The 18,526-nt window shown below is 37.0% G+C and overlaps 1 protein-coding gene across 1 annotated transcript in view; it reads right to left on the reverse strand.

The window, feature by feature from the left end:
- LOC122806119 (olfactomedin-like) overlaps window positions 1-11,724 on the reverse strand; it is a 140,588-nt gene extending 128,864 nt beyond the window's left edge. The window contains exon 1 of the mRNA XM_044076356.1: window positions 11,476-11,724. Within this exon, the coding sequence (XP_043932291.1) occupies window positions 11,476-11,724 (249 nt within the window). The remainder of the gene's footprint in view (window positions 1-11,475) is intronic.
- Between the last annotated feature and the right edge of the window lie 6,802 nt (window positions 11,725-18,526).

Raw genomic sequence — 18,526 nt, forward strand, 5'->3', positions numbered from 1 at the left:
ACTCTGCAAGCCATCATGAATCCTGCCCAAAGTGTTATTTATTGTAGGTAGCTGGTACATTATAATTATGTTGGAGTCATTCTGGTATATCATGTAGCTAGTGTGAAGAAATATGTAGTTTATTTTTAATTAAAACTGTTCATTTGTTAGAAATACGTGTAAAGGTATTACAGTTATTAACTGGTTATGGACCAGTTATTAACATATGATATGTGGCTATCCCATAGAAACAGTTTATAATTTATGTAAAACAAATTCCTAATGAATGTACTTTTCACCCTTCTCCTTCTTTAGATTGTAGAAGGGCATGTGGGGAATGAAAGCTGTGCTAATCTTTGTGTATCCTGACTCATAATTATCAACTTACTGTGATTTTGCAGAATGTGCCTTATTTTTATTCACATTTTTGTTCTCTCTGGTAGAATTTGTAATTTTCAGATAAATCATTAAGGGTAAAAGTCAAGCTTTGGATTTATTACTTCTGAATTACCTGAATCCATGTAACCTTACACTATGATAACAAAAAAGTGAAAATTGTATTATTGCTAACATTTTGTTTCTCATTTATTGTAAGTTTTTTGTTTTCCTCAGTGGTTGTGTGACTCTGGAGCTGATAATATTATGAAGAGATAGTGAGGGAGTGCATATTTTCCTGCATTGGGGTATAACCTTCACATAAAAACACAAAGCCCTGGAAAAGTGCAAATGTCACATTTAGATGCACTAGGAATAAATGTGAGGCTCTAATGATTTTCACTAAAAGGACGCAGAATTATTACACTGGATTTTTTTTCTTATGATTTTTTTTTTATTCTGTAGATGTGTATGTAAATATATGTGTGTGTGTGTGTGTGTGTGTGTGTATGTGTGTGTGTGTGTGTGTGTGTGTGTGTGTGTGTGTGAGAGAGAGATCTCTGGTATTATTGCTTACTTCTACTGTGGTGCTAATGTTAAGTACTATGTTCTCCAGTTTCTGTATCTAGATAGTTAGAGGGGTCTAATCTCAGCAGTCACCCTGAGTGTGTTTATTCAGCTAATGCTTATAATGCAGTTAGCACAGAATACTAAAGCTCAGACTTGTTAATAAGCTGCTTCCTGTGGCAAGGATGCAGGGTTTGAATCTTTCCAACTTCATTTACCTACTGTGTGACACTGAGCAAGTCACTTAACCAGGCAGTGCTTTGGAGCAATTGGACATTTGGGCTAGACTCCTTAATGGTGTCTAGGGCTGCATACTATAACTATTAACCTGTTGTTGTTTGCCAGTCATTCCCTATTGAATGTAGTTCAGGAAATGTTAAGGCAACATCACCATCGCACCAATTTTTTTCTTCCAGAAGGTCTCTCTCTGACTAATAAATGGTGACAAAGCCATGGTTTTAAAGTCAATGCTAAGAAAAGTATAATTGTACCCTTTGGGAAATCAACCATCCCGACTAATTACCATGTTGAGAATGCACTCTTAAGAGTTGACGCATCGGTCAGGGATTTGGGTACTCACATAGACATTAGCCTTACCTTTGACCACCATGTGGCCACAGTGGTGAGGAAATCCTTTTATATTGCACAATGGATAAGTAAGGGCATGGCATCTAGGTGGAAATAGATCATATCTCACTGTATCCCACCCTTATCAGACCAATCATAGAGTACAATGCTCCCTTTGGTATGTACCTGACCTGGCATATGCATCAACTATAGTGAACTCAGAGGTTCATTACAAAAAGGGTAGAAGGCATAACAATCCTGCCTTATGCATAGTGCCTTAAAGCCCTTTCCCTCTACTCATTCTCTTATAGATTGCTGCAGGGTGATCTACGCCTGAATTAAAAGGCATCCGCAAACCCCACACTTACGAATCTCCTACATATTCATAAGTCAAAAAGTACCAGAAATACAAAGTCTAGGGACCTGAATTTTGTCTGTGACGTGAACAGAACACGCTGGAGAGACAGACATGTGTTCCAGAGACTGCCCTTCCTATGGAACAGACTTCCCATCCATGTGAAGCTGAGTTCATCTATTACCCAGTTTAAGCACAACCTAGATAAGTGGATGGAGAACAGGAAGTTTACACTGGGCCTGGAACCCATGTCCTTTATGGACATAGGTAGCTTATAAATGCCTGGTCCTCAATGTCCTATTTGGATGCAGGAGATCATTATTCTTTTGAGAAAACTTGGCTAAGCTTAGAAAGGCCTCTTAGGTCATTAGCCTAGTAACAGTTTATGAATTTATGAATCTGTAAAGCAGCCTAAACAGATATAGCCCCAGTGGTGAATAATTAAAACCATGTAATAGTTTAGTGTCTTTTTTTAAAATAACGAAAAACATGTAGTGGTTTTAGTGCTAAAATGACATTTCTTCATTTCCAGGGTTTTGTGTTCTGCCCTGTGGTTGCATGACTTTTGAGGTGATTGTAATATTAAAGTAGAAGCAGGGAATGTAGCTCTCTGCAAAGGTGAGGGAGGCACAGCATTCTGAAAAAAAAACAGGAATGGGATTTTTAAAACTATTTGCTTTTGCAGTTTACATAATCTCATTTTAAAACTTAGCACCAGTGCTGGACTGTTGAATTTCATTTTTTTAAAGTGACAGAAATGTTTAGCCTCACTTACCTTTTAGTTTCTAGATCAGTCATATTTTATTAAGGCTGTGTGGGTTTTTGTTGGGATCTGTGGTTATTCCCCATCCACCAAACATATGATAATTAATGAACTGATGACCCTCCAAAATTGCCCGTGTGTGTGTGTGTGTGTGTGTGTGTGTGTGTGTGTGTGTGTGTGTGTGTGTGTGTGTGTGGGCACACGCACGTGCGCGCATGTGTCTGTGTGCTCGTATTTCTGTCATATCCAGGAATAATTCTCTTTGCTGCCCCATATTGAATGTTGGGATATATTTTGGCTCCACCACATAACCAACAAGTGATATATTCCTGCCAATTTTTGAAATGTTTACATTAACATAAATGTTTATATTGCTGCAAATTAACATAGCAATTTCTTTGGGAATGCTTAACATTGTATAGTCTTAGTTAATTCTCAAGGCATTTTTATTATCAAAAATGCTTGCATGGCATATTATTCATTGGAATAACTGTCAAGCTGCAGTTTTATATGAAAAGACTCTTACAACCAGTCTTGCTCTCTAGTCTACCAAATTAAGTATAACATTTTCAATATTTAGAAAATCTAATTTTCCCCTTGGTGGAAAACTGAAATGCAATAATACTTAAAGGGTAGGGTGACACATACAGTGTCTGGATTGTACACTCATAGGGACCAAAAGACGCTGACAGATGACTGATGCAGAGAGAGAAGATATACCAGTTGTATAGCTAGCATTGACTAGAGCAGAATAACAGATGTTGAGTATGCATCAGCTGGTGACTGTTGTTTGAGCTTGGGATACACTCATAAGGGCTGAAGAGAAGACATAGAAGACATGCAGTTAATAATGCCCAACATGGTGGACTTTACAGAGAAGTAACTGAAAACCTAGGTGTGCTTGAGGGCTGGTGCTACAAGTGCAGGGTCTTCCCACCCATGGAAGTTTCAATATCTCACCATGGAGGACATCACTGTGCTTATAAAATGGGCTATCTATTAAGCTGCTTTTGTATTTTTTAATTACTATATTTATTTATTTTGATTTGATTTTTGATTTTTTGATGTAAAATAGTTATTTTGCTACATGGCTATACATCTGAAAGTTGTCTTAGGAAATAGAAGTTTAAATGAAACATATATACTATATATATATATATATATATATATATATAATATATGCGTGTACATAAAGACAAATAGAAACAATAATAGTGAATAGCTGGGAAAAGTTTTGTTTTAATTGGCTGCTTTAGTTGAGAAGAGAGGAAATTAGTGTTCATTCTTGTTCAGCTTAACTGTCACAAGTCTTGCAATGGTAAGTTTGTTAATTAAAATGTAAGTCCCATGTGTGACAGACAGTGTCAATGTACTGACTTTTCATGAGGCAGTTAATCATTTTGGGACCTGTGACAATTCAACCGGGGCAAAATAAAAAAACAACTTTGTTTAGTCGTATTATTGTACCTCCATGTGGCAGAGAAGAGCTGGAAGACATTTTAGTTTTGAAGTATAGTTAGTGCCAGCTCAAAGCTGTTTGTAAGTTATTTTATGTTTGTGAATTACTCTATAAGGATATCATGAGCAGCTTGTCTTAGTGATGGAAAAAAATACATCACAACAAGAATTTTTTCTCAAGGCTTTCAGATTCCACACCATAAGTGTCCTACTTTCATCTTTCAACTATATTTGCATTTTATTTAACACTCTAAATCTCTCTCTCAAATCATAAATAACATTATGATTCTACTGTTACTAAAAAAAAAAAAAAAAAAAAAAAAACATTATTATTTTTATTTTCATGTATTTAATTACATAATTTGTATTACATAGTTAGTATTATCTATTTGTTATTAGAATAGCATCACCTGACCTAACTAATTTCCTTGTATTATTGCTCTTTGCCTATATCACAAGTGTTTTTTTTACATGTATTTCTATAAACATGCTTTAATCTGTGGAGCTTTTCTCCCCGGGCCTCCACTGAAAATGGACAATGATCCAGTTGGACTAGCCCGGTCAACAAATGTAAAATAAAAATAAAAAATAAAAAATAAGTAGGGTACACTTATGTTTTTACCAGATGTCCTCTGTACATTAATTCATACTTTTTGAATGCTGCCTGTCCTAAGGGGTTTTCATATTGTCTTAATTCTTTTCTAGAAATGAGTAATACTGAGAGAAGATAAGGACAGCCTTGTGGCAGGAGCTGATACAGGTTAGGTAGTCAGATAGAGCTGGCCTGGGAGACACTTGCAAGCAATGCTGACTAGGGCTAGAGATGCACTGATAGTAGAGATGGGGTTGTAGGATGATGGGATCTTTTACAAACATTACTTTAACAGTACTGGAAAACCGATGGACAATGACAGTATCTGGATGGATGATAAAAGAGTAAGGATTGGCGTGCACTGTATCTTGTAACTAGATTGCAATTTATTCATGGACCACAAGCCATTGAGAGCCAATTTGCTGACTTCAAGGAGTGATGAGAGCAGGACCACCCCCCCTCGAAGACCCTTCTTAAAGCCTATCACTGAGGCTCTGTGAACCTGGTTTTGTTGGATGTGATTTTAGATATATGAGATGATCGTACTCTGAGCAACAAATACAACAAATAGAAAGATATGTCCAATCACTGTGGAAGAAATCCTACATCATACTACTGCACAAAGGCAGCACATCTACAAAGTTTAATAACTACAAACCAATAGCGATTCTGTCCCCCTTCTTCAAAACATTAGATAAATCCATCCATATGCAGCTGATGCAATAACCAACCACAAATAACCTGCTCTCAGAAACACAACATGGCTTTAGGCCCCAGCACAGTACCACTACCACTGTACTACACTTTATTAATATAATAAACCAACATATAAACAATGGTCTGCTTGTGTCCACCATCTTCTTAGACTTGTCAAAGGCATCTGATACTGTCTCACACCAGTAACTGCTCATTTGACTCTCTTCAATTGGACTTTCACAGTATGCTTTGTTGTGGTTTCTTAGTTACCTCTCTGGAAGGCAACAACCCATTAAATGGCAACAATACTTTCAAACAGTTACTAGAGGTGTCCCTCAGGGCTCTACCCTGGGTCCTCTCCAATTTAATATATTTATTAATGACCTCCGCACCTCCACTCACCGTGCTAGTTTAGTTCAGTATGCAGGCAACTCAACATTAAAACATTAATATGTGCTGCCTCAAGAATAAATAAGCTCCAAGATATTACACAGAAATATTTCTCCTCTGCAGAAACCTGGATCAAAGAATCATATCTCCTATTCAACCCAAAGAAAATTAAATTAAATTAATGCTTTTTACCTCAAAAAGTTGCCAAACCCAAAAGCAATTTTTACCATAAAGTCAGCAAATAATACTGTCGACGAAACTGTAACTCACAGTAAAGTTCTAGGAGTTATAATAAGCAGCTGTCCCAGGCACAAAGTAAAAAGGGGTACTATCACAAGATGCCAATCAATTGCTAGGGTAGCTGAAACACATTATGCAGGAACCACTTCACATCCCTCAGGTGATTTTGGGCACAGTACATGGCAGTACAAGTGAAGCTGCAGTGTCAAGTCCATCTTTGTAGGCTCACGATGAGCACACAGTGGCAGCAGAGTGCCACATAGAATAAACATAAGGCATGTATTGTTAGCTGAAGGCAATGCTAGGCAGTGGAAGGTCACTTTATAATGTGCATCAGACATCTCAACATAATTCACATAGGAGGAAGGTGGAGTGACTCACAGCCATCATCATATGCACAGGTGCCAGTGGGCCCATATCACAACCTAGGTGGTACAGGACATGTTATGGCAAGTTGATACAGGGTTCTTGTGGTATTATAAAATTTGTGTTGTAGGCAATGTCCTCCAGTAACAAAGATGGGATGGCAGTATGTGATCCTGACCGGGGGGGGGGGTGTCACTATGTGACCATGATCTGAGACCACTGCACTGGCCTGGTGTATGACACTACAGACTGGCTATGACAGGGATGTTGTACTGCCACAGGAATGGGACCTATAAAGATGCTGCTGGGATGGTGTCCTGCCCCTGCAGCCTGGCAGGTATTGCTACTCACAACATGAGAAAGAGAAGTGGTAGAAACCTAGACTTGCAGGATCAGACTAGTGTTAACCCTATGATAACTACACCATGTATGTACCCATTACCAATCATAGACAATTCTTCTGGACAGGGCAGTTATAGTGGTACTTGCTATCCTTCTCACAGAGATAGATATGGAAGCAATGTGTACCACCTTAGTCCTTATGAAAAATGTTTCCAGCCTGATAAGAAAAAAAACAATAGGTGGTAATGGCTTAGCTTTTATAAAAAAACACAACTAGGGTTGAAACAACCATCCAGTAAACAAGTCTTACCAATGTTAAGAACAAAGTATTGTATTTAAATATTGTCACATAGAAAAAAAATGCAAAACAGCATGATAAAACAATCAATTAAAAATCAAATATTTTAGAATCTATATGTGTAAATATTCATTGTGATAAACCTTTGCTTATTATATATCTTTTTTCCTCCATTCTATATTTTTGAAATTGTCTTTCTTACTATAAGACATGCCCCCAGATTTAATAAAAATCTGTGTAGAGCCTACACAGAAAGTACCATGTCCATGTACGCAGGTCCCCCTTGGTAGCGTGCCATGCATATTAATGATGGTGCACTGCTGAGGGAGAGCCATGTAACACGGTTATTGAATCAGTGTGTTAGGGAGTGTGTTATTAACTGTGTCTACAGATGAGTAACACACCCCTGCACTCTCAAAGTGCATTATAGCAATGCAGTGAAAGTTATTTTTTTATTGTTTTATATTTTGAAGATTGTGCGGCACGTAGCAACCTACACGTGCAAGACATCTTAAAATAGAAACCGGATGCATTTAATTACGAATGCAAAGGTCAAGTTTAAGCATAGCTGAGTGGGTTTGCACAGCATGCCATGGTGCTCAGCAGTGCTTAAACGAGGCTGAGAGGTATATCTAAAAGTATAGCAGTATTCTACACATCCATGTAGCCAAATGGTTAGAGTGACAGCCTTATGTGCAGTAGAATCAGGGTTTGAATACACAGATGGGTTATTATGCATTTATTTTCCAAATACAAATGATGCCACTTATTTTTAAATCCTGATATGCTGCGCTCAGTTAAACTCCACTCAGCCCTGCTAAGCCATGCCAATCACTGCTTAAACAAGATCCGTTTTAGCACTGCTTGGCACCGTGCAGCTCCGCTTAGCTGGTTTGCACACTGATAAGTGATGCCGAGCACTGCTAAGCATTGCCAGTTTAAGCACTGCTGAACTGAGCTCAGCTGGTTTGTGATGTTGCCGCATGCCACATTTTTAAAAATTGCCCAGTGGCATTAAAAGTCCAGAAAACAGGCTATATTAAGCTCAACAGGTGGTAATACAGCATGAACAGTTGGAGTTTGAACTGTGCAGGAACTAGGGCAGGTGTTGGAGAGGGTGCACGCTTCTGGGTGCAGTGGTGAGGCATTCTGAGTCCAGGATCATGGTTGGACTCCTAGTGAAAAACCATGATGACCAGCTGCTGCAGAGGCAGTTCTAGGGCTCATAATGCAAGGCTTGGAACCAGCTGGCATGCAATCTCGCCAGTGCTACAATGTATCCTGCACACAGATGAGCAGGTCCATCACCACTATAATGACCTGAAGTGTTGGAAGGGGGATCTTCTGACACCTGGGTCCGGGAAGCTCTGACTGGGAATGCACCTCAAGTTAGTAAGTTCTGTTTTAACAATACCTAATCTGAATGTTTGATAGACAGATATGCATAATGGTGTGCTTCTCTCCCAACAGCTGCAGAGGAGAGAGCTTGCAATGTGGCAGTGTATGGTGGGCACCTGGCCAGGCTGCACCGTGAGTGAGGTGAGTAGGGATGTAACTTGCAATCTATAATCAGATAAGCAGGAAAGAGTAAAGCATTAACTGCCAGTAAGTATATACAGTTTTAACTGTATTGCAATGAATGTGTTTGTGCACCTGACTGCAATAAGTGATCACTGTCAAATGTACTGTAATAAGTAGGGAAGAGTAAAGCATTAACCTTGATAACATAAATTAAATAAAGTTTCAGTTGCAACTGGAATTATAGCTGTACTGCCACACCTGCTGTAGACCTAGTGCTGCGTAATACAAATGTGAAACTATAGCAGTAACTACATGAAGGTACCAGTAATAAAGCTGTTTTGTGCAATTTGTGTGTAAGTAGGGCTGTTCTGCATGAAATCAAACATGACAACTGTTCTTGAAGGACAACACAAAACATTACCAGTCTCTGTCTTAAGGTATATTTCATATAGAGTTGTTGTTGTGTCTTTCGGCTTTTCCCGGTTAGAGGTCGCCACAGTGGAACTCCAATCCGCTAATGATTGGCAGTAGATTTTTACGTGCCGAGTTGCCGGCCCTGACACACAACCTTCAACAAAGGTACGCCCATTCACGCATGTCTCCACACAGAAGACGGTCTAGCTGAGAATCAAACAGGACGTCTTACTGTGAGGCAACAACACTACCGCAGCACCACCACCACAGTATATATTTTCATATAGAGTGCTGTGCAATAATTGTAGAGTCATAGCTGTGTTATAACAAATGAAGTATAATACCTATTCTGCAATAACACATGAAGCTATAGCAAGAACACCCATAGTATATTGTGTATATCAGGATTGTCTTGTGTTAACTATTGCATTTCAGCTATATGCATTCAGGCTCTGAAGTACAGTGCTGCAGGCAAATATAACAGTGTACTAGCTGTAGACTGCGTATATACTGTCCGCAAATGTATGCAGGTGAGATAGCCAACCCAATAATCTGATATGGTGTGTGCACTTCACAGATATTTCCAACCATAACCAATATTTGTGCACCTGCATTCAATGTAGTAATGTATAGTTAACCTAGTATCTCTGTCATGCAAAAAATGCATGCAGGTGTGTCTCAATGCAGGCTAATATAAAAATGTATAACTATTACCAGGTCTTGTTTTGTTTCCAGATGAGCTCTAAGCAAGTATCAGTCAATCATCAGTGACTCAGTAGCTCAGTTTGTTAAATGAACAGCTGTTCTTAAAAAAATCAGTTTTATTGCGAACACATAACACAAACTTCATAATAAAGAAATATAGTCATTTAACCCTGGTATTTTAGCTGCTTCCAGGGTTATTTGCCACCATAGCTCTTTATATTCTATTTGTTCCTCCCAAGGGCCACCTCTAATGTCTCTCCTAATTTGCTCCAATACAAAGAAGAAGAATTTATAACCTTCACATTCTCTAGAATGCTTATACAATGCATTTGTATCTTTTGCTTTGGATATCTCATATATGTGCTCATATAGTCTTCTTCTTAACATTCTCTCCATTTTACCCACATAGAATGAATTACATTTTTGACATATTGCAAGATATATTAATCCTTTTGTATCACAACAATAATTACTTCTTATCCTTATCTTCTTGGCAGGAGGCCACGACAAGTTTATTGAATTTATGGAATATATCAGTAGTTTCACTGATTTTCTTAAATTTACCTATAAGATTTCAACTGAGATCTTACAATATTTGGACATGGAAATATATATGATTAATAAAAAGCTTGAAACTAGAATTTATAGAAAGACAACCTTTTGTAATTCCTTTCTCCACTACAATAGTGCACATCATTTGCATTTTAAAAGGAATATAGTAAAAGGACAATTTGTTAGAGGTTGTCGAATGACTAGCTTGGATTCAGATTTTATTAATGAATATAATTTTCTTGAGAAAATGTTTATGGATAAAGGATACCCTAACAATTTGGTAAAAAATATTAGGATGGAGGTAGAGAAAGGTAGAGAAAATAAATTCAGACCTATAAAGGGGGTTGCTAATGATAATTATGATGAAAAATATGATAGTAATAATAGGGGTACTTATAATGAATATCAACAAGCCTTGGTATTGGAATACAATGCCATTAATTTTAAGGTTAGGGAAATTTTTCAGAGAGAAGGGGGAAGATTTATTTCCCTTACTGATGTGGCTGAAGTAACAAAATTAGTGCCGAAGGTAGTTTATAAGAATTCCTATAGTATGAGAAAAATTTTGGAGAGCAAAAATAATGGAGTGGGTATTAATTATCATGAAAATACACATTCTTTAGAGGGAAGAAGGAAAATAGGAACGTATAAATGTGGGAAATGTAATCAATGTCAATACATTATTAATAAAGGTGAAATTTATTTGGAAAGTAGAAATAGGTGGATAAGAAGTAAGGGGTATTATTGTTGTGATACAAAAGGATTAATATATCTTGCAATATGTCAAAAATGTAATTCATTCTATGTGGGTAAAACGGAGAGAATGTTAAGAAGAAGAATATATGAGCACATATATGAGATATCCAAAGCAAAAGATACAAATGCATTGTATAAGCATTCTAGAGAATGTGAAGGTTATAAATTCTTCTTCTTTGTATTGGAACAAATTAGGAGCGACATTAGAGGTGGCCCTTGGGAGGAACAAATAGAATATAAAGAGCTATGGTGGCAAATAACCCTGAAAGCAGCTAAAATTCCAGGGTTAAATGACTATATTTCTTTATTATGAAGTTTGTGTTATTGTGTTTCGCAATAAAACTGAATTTTTTAAGAACAGCTGTTCGCTTTATTCTTATAGCCCTTTGCGCTGTTTTGGACTTATCAGTGATTTGGGAGTGCTTTTTCACAGTATTGGACTTGGTTTGTTTAGTGGAACGGGCTATGGAGGAGCTTCTCCGGTGAGCAACAAGGACAGGAAGAGGTGGGTCAATCACTAAACTGATTGGCCAACTCACCGAACTGATTGATTTACTTATACCGCTCTGCCATTCCTTGGTGGAAAGTCGCTTGGATGGTTTGAATGCGAGAGGAAGTGGAACCGAAGGGTTTGTTGTACCGAAACAGAAAAGGAAAAGGGAATTTATTTGCGAGGACGTTGGTTCTGGTGATTTGATTGAACCAAATGGTTTTACTTTCAACCCAGCGGCCACACCGAGGATTTTTGGTTCAGAAGCAGATAATATTGAGACTGAAAACGCTAGCATGACTGAAGCTATTAATATAATTAAAGTGCCGATACGCAATCAGGCACCTTCAAGTACTGTTCCAGTTACTATGCATAAAGAAACATGTGAATGGCTGAAAGTGAATTATTGTTTTCAATTTGATAAGGGAGGTCCTATTGGGCCCCCTAATGGGGATTCCTATTCTGTCAAGCTGGATAAAATATCTAAACTAATGTTTAAATATAGATTGTTGAGTATTGAAAATGCTTATCTTTTAGAATGTATTAATAGGAATGTAGTCCCGAAAGGGCTAAGAATTTGGAAATACCCTAATAATGTTCAGGCTGGCTCTGTGTTTCATAACAAATTATTGGAAGTTTTTAACAAATGTGGTATTGATATTTTAAAACTTATTATTAAGGAGAATGTTAGAAAACAGGATATTTTGAAAGGAGAAATAGACGAGTTAGATACCTTTATTAAGGAAGAGCTGATTCATGGGATAAAGGAAGAAAGGGAAAAGTATTTTAAAGTCGGAGATGATATTGATGTAAAATGTAATGATTTAATTAATAGGAAAATGAACAAACTTAAGAGGGATTTGCAGGATTATCAGAATAAAGTTTGTTACCCCAAACGACCTTATATGAAGTGGGATACTTATGGAAATAAAACCAAAGGGCAGGACAATAGTAACAATAATGAAGAGATGCTTAATGGATGGAATGGTTATGATTATAATTATGAATTCCCACCTTTAAATAGAGAAGAAGGATATGCGAATCAGCAACGATTTAGGAATGGAAATTTTCAGAAGGGGGGGAAGGGGGAGGGGAAGATTCTAGATATAAATACCCCACCCCCAAACACAATAAATGAAGAAATAGTAGTTTTAGGTTATAAGAATAGTTATAATGATTTTTCTATTTATAACTTTAGTGATATTACCTTGACTAAGGAACATTTTAGTCTGCTAAGTAACGGATTGAAATATATTCCTTATATTAAGGGGGATTTCACAAGGACATTGCTTGACATTAAGCTTTTTTTAAGGAAGGTAAACTTGGAAATTTTGTTCTCTAAGAATAAGACACTAAATATTATTCATGATAATCAGGATTTGGTTCGTAGAACTATTTATAATCCCCCGCTGCATCCTCAGTTAAGGAATTTAGAAATTATTTTAGAGAAAGAAGTGAGAAATACATAACAGAAAATGAAATATAAAAGTAACCTTAGTAAGGAGGCGAATGAGACCTTGAATAAGTTGAAAAATAATTCTCAAGTTAGAATCATGAAACCAGATAAGGGAGGGTGGGTGTTATTATGGAGAACATAATTTATGAGGGGAAAATGAACCAAATACTTAGGGATGAAGTGAAATACGTTTGTGTTTCAAGGAATGAAGTTAACTTGGCATATCATAAAATAGATATGCTATTAAAGGATATGTTATATGAAGATGTTATAGATAACAAAACCTATAATTTTTTGAATGTGGTGAAACCTAGAATCCGTATTATTTTTGGTATCCCCAAAATACATAAAAATGTGGAGGACGCCCCACTCAGACCTATAGTGTAGGCGGATGGATCCAAAACATTACCATTAGCTAAATATGTAGATTCAAAGACTAAACACATCTGGGTGAATAATAAAGTTATACTTAAAGATTCATGGGATTTATTAAGAAATATTACCCCCGAATTATACACTGAGAATGTAATATTTGTTATTATTGATATAATTGACCTTTATACATGTATACCCTGTGAGATAGGCCTTCAAATGTTTGAGGATATAGTTTTTCATGATAATAAATTGACTCATAATGAAAAGGTAGCAATTATGGGACTTATGGAGATGGTCCTTAAATATAATTTCTTGGTTTTTAATGGAGAATATTTTCAACAAATACAAGGGGTGTCTATGGGTGCAGCTTGTGCCCCCACTTTTGCGAATTTAGTATTGGCACAGTGGGAGGAGAAATTTATTCTACATTCTAAATTTAGTACTTGTTGGGCCTTATATCGTAGATTTTTGGATGACATTGTCATATTTTGGACAGGAGGCTACGACAAGTTTATTGAATTTATGGAATATATCAGTAGTTCCACTGATTTTCTTAAATTTACCTATAAGATTTCAACTGAGACCTTACAATATTTGGACGTGGAAATATATAAGATTAATAAAAAGCTTGAAACTAGAATTTATAGAAAGACAACCTTTTGTAATTCCTTTCTCCACTACAATAGTGCACATCCTTTGCATTGTAAAAGGAATATAGTAAAAGGACAATTTGTTAGAGGTTGTCGAATGACTAGCTTGGATTCAGATTTTATTAATGAATGTAATTTTCTTGAGAAAATGCTTATGGATAAAGGATACCCTAACAATTTGGTAAAAAATATTAGGATGGAGGTAGAGAAAGGTAGAGAAAATAAATTCAGACCTATAAAGGGGTTGCTAATGATAATTATGATGAAAAATATGATAGTAATAATAAGGGTACTTATAATGAATATCAACAAGCCTTGGTATTGGAATACAATGCCATTAATTTTAAGGTTAGATGTGCCTAACACTGTGAGAAACACATAAGATGATTAAGGCAGATTTAAGCAGGTTTGTGTGGGTTTGCAAGGTGTGTCACTGAAGTACGTGCAAACACGCACTAAAAATAAAAAAAGAAAAGAAAAAGGGAGTGATAGGAAAGTGGTGAAATGGGGGCAAGCAGGGGAAAAACATAATGAAAGGCAGGTATGGATATGCAGGACAGGTGTAGGAAAGGACCATAGCTGTCCGTTTCTTGTACAGCAACAGCTATGCATTTTTACAGATTTTGTACACTAATTTGGACCCTCAGACTCCATAGTCAGGGGTGAGGACAAAAGAAATGTGTTGGCAAGTCAATTGGACCTACTTAGTTGTGTGCAGTGGACATGTGTGTGAAATGGAGAGCTATGTATGGGGCAATATTTTTGCATAGCATAGCTCAGTGGGTTTGCACAGCATGCCATGGTGCTCAGCAGTGCTTAAACGAGGCTGAGAGGTATATCTAAAAGTATAGCAGTATTCTACACATCCATGTAGCCAAATGGTTAGAGTGACAGCCTTATGTGCAGTAGAATCAGGGTTTGAATACACAGATGGGTTATTATGCATTTATTTTCCAAATACAAATGATGCCACTTATTTTTAAATCCTGATATGCTGCGCTCAGTTAAACTCCACTCAGCCCTGCTAAGCCATGCCAATCACTGCTTAAACAAGATCCGTTTTAGCACTGCTTGGCACCGTGCAGCTCCGCTTAGCTGGTTTGCACACTGATAAGTGATGCCGAGCACTGCTAAGCATTGCCAGTTTAAGCACTGCTGAACTGAGCTCAGCTGGTTTGTGTGATGTTAAGCGGCATGCCACATTTTTAAAAATTGCCCAGTGGCATTAAAAGTCCAGAAAACAGGCTATATTAAGCTCAACAGGTGGTAATACAGCATGAACAGTTGGAGTTTGAACTGTGCAGGAACTAGGGCAGGTGTTGGAGAGGGTGCACGCTTCTGGGTGCAGTGGTGAGGCATTCTGGAGTCCAGGATCATGGTTGGACTCCTAGTGAAAAACCATGATGACCAGCTGCTGCAGAGGCAGTTCTAGGGCTCATAATGCAAGGCTTGGAACCAGCTGGCATGCAATCTCACCAGTGCTACAGGTATCCCCCACACAGGTGAGCAGGTCTGTCACCACTATGATGACCTGGAGCATTAGAAGGGGGCTCTTCTGAACACCTGGGTCCGGGAAGCTCTGGCTGGGAATGCCCCGCAAGTTTGTAGGTACTGTTAGCATTGTTTTACCAATACCTAATCTGAATGTTGGATAGACAGGTATGCATAACGGTGTGCTACTCTCCCTACAGCTGCAGAGGAGAGAGCTTGCAATGTGGCAGTGTATGGTGGGCACCTGGCCAGGCTGCACCGTGAGTGAGGTGAGTAGGGATGTAACTTGCAATCTATAATCAGATAAGCAGGAAAGAGTAAAGCATTAACTGCCAGTAAGTATATACAGTTTTAACTGTATTGCAATGAATGTGTTTGTGCACCTGGACTGCAATAAGTGATCACTGTCAAATGTACTGTAATAAGTAGGGAAGAGTAAAGCATTAACCTTGATAACATAAATTAAATAAAGTTTCAGTTGCAACTGGAATTATAGCTGTACTGCCACACCTGCTGTAGACCTAGTGCTGCGTAATACAAATGTGAAACTATAGCAGTAACTACATGAAGGTACCAGTAATAAAGCTGTTTTGTGCAATTTGTGTGTAAGTAGGGCTGTTCTGCATGAAATCAAACATGACAACTGTTCTTGAAGGACAACACAAAACATTACCAGTCTCTGTCTTAAGGTATATTTCATATAGAGTTGTTGTTGTGTCTTTCGGCTTTTCCCGGTTAGAGGTCGCCACAGTGGAACTCCAATCCGCTAATGATTGGCAGTAGATTTTTACGTGCCGAGTTGCCGGCCCTGACACACAACCTTCAACAAAGGTACGCCCATTCACGCATGTCTCCACACAGAAGACGGTCTAGCTGAGAATCAAACAGGACGTCTTACTGTGAGGCAACAACACTACCGCAGCACCACCACCACAGTATATATTTTCATATAGAGTGCTGTGCAATAATTGTAGAGTCATAGCTGTGTTATAACAAATGAAGTATAATACCTATTCTGCAATAACACATGAAGCTATAGCAAGAACACCCATAGTATATTGTGTATATCAGGATTGTCTTGTGTTAACTATTGCATTTCAGCTATATGCATTCAGGCTCTGAAGTACAGTGCTGCAGGCAAATATAACAGTGTACTAGCTGTAGACTAGCGATATACTGTCCGCAAATGTATGCAGGTGAGATAGCCAACCCAATAATCTGATATGGTGTGTGCACTTCACAGATATTTCCAACCATAACCAATATTTGTGCACCTGCATTCAATGTAGTAATGTATAGTTAACCTAGTATCTCTGTCATGCAAAAAATGCATGCAGGTGTGTCTCAATGCAGGCTAATATAAAAATGTATAACTATTACCAGGTCTTGTTTTGTTTCCAGATGAGCTCTAAGCAAGTATCAGTCAATCATCAGTGACTCAGTAGCTCAGTTTGTTAAATGAACAGCTGTTCTTAAAAAAATCAGTTTTATTGCGAAACACAATAACACAAACTTCATAATAAAGAAATATAGTCATTTAACCCTGGTATTTTAGCTGCTTCCAGGGTTATTTGCCACCATAGCTCTTTATATTCTATTTGTTCCTCCCAAGGGCCACCTCTAATGTCTCTCCTAATTTGCTCCAATACAAAGAAGAAGAATTTATAACCTTCACATTCTCTAGAATGCTTATACAATGCATTTGTATCTTTTGCTTTGGATATCTCATATATGTGCTCATATAGTCTTCTTCTTAACATTCTCTCCATTTTACCCACATAGAATGAATTACATTTTTGACATATTGCAAGATATATTAATCCTTTTGTATCACAACAATAATTACTTCTTATCCTTATCTTCTTGGCAGGAGGCCACGACAAGTTTATTGAATTTATGGAATATATCAGTAGTTTCACTGATTTTCTTAAATTTACCTATAAGATTTCAACTGAGATCTTACAATATTTGGACATGGAAATATATATGATTAATAAAAAGCTTGAAACTAGAATTTATAGAAAGACAACCTTTTGTAATTCCTTTCTCCACTACAATAGTGCACATCATTTGCATTTTAAAAGGAATATAGTAAAAGGACAATTTGTTAGAGGTTGTCGAATGACTAGCTTGGATTCAGATTTTATTAATGAATATAATTTTCTTGAGAAAATGTTTATGGATAAAGGATACCCTAACAATTTGGTTAAAAATATTAGGATGGAGGTAGAGAAAGGTAGAGAAAATAAATTCAGACCTATAAAGGGGGTTGCTAATGATAATTATGATGAAAAATATGATAGTAATAATAAGGGTACTTATAATGAATATCAACAAGCCTTGGTATTGGAATACAATGCCATTAATTTTAAGGTTAGGGAAATTTTTCAGAGAGAAGGGGGAAGATTTATTTCCCTTACTGATGTGGCTGAAGTAACAAAATTAGTGCCGAAGGTAGTTTATAAGAATTCCTATAGTATGAGAAAAATTTTGGAGAGCAAAAATAATGGAGTGGGTATTAATTATCATGAAAATACACATTCTTTAGAGGGAAGAAGGAAAATAGGAACGTATAAATGTGGGAAATGTAATCAATGTCAATACATTATTAATAAAGGTGAAATTTATTTGGAAAGTAGAAATAGGTGGATAAGAAGTAAGGGGTATTATTGTTGTAATACAAAAGGATTAATATATCTTGCAATATGTCAAAAATGTAATTCATTCTATGTGGGTAAAACGGAGAGAATGTTAAGAAGAAGAATATATGAGCACATATATGAGATATCCAAAGCAAAAGATACAAATGCATTGTATAAGCATTCTAGAGAATGTGAAGGTTATAAATTCTTCTTCTTTGTATTGGAGCAAATTAGGAGAGACATTAGAGGTGGCCCTTGGGAGGAACAAATAGAATATAAAGAGCTATGGTGGCAAATAACCCTGAAAGCAGCTAAAATTCCAGGGTTAAATGACTATATTTCTTTATTATGAAGTTTGTGTTATTGTGTTTCGCAATAAAACTGAATTTTTTAAGAACAGCTGTTCGCTTTATTCTTATAGCCCTTTGCGCTGTTTTGGACTTATCAGTGATTTGGGAGTGCTTTTTCACAGTATTGGACTTGGTT

The sequence above is a fragment of the Protopterus annectens genome, chromosome 7.part0, assembly GCF_019279795.1.
Source record: "Protopterus annectens isolate FY-2018-M chromosome 7.part0, PAN1.0, whole genome shotgun sequence".
NCBI lineage: Eukaryota > Metazoa > Chordata > Ceratodontiformes > Protopteridae > Protopterus > Protopterus annectens.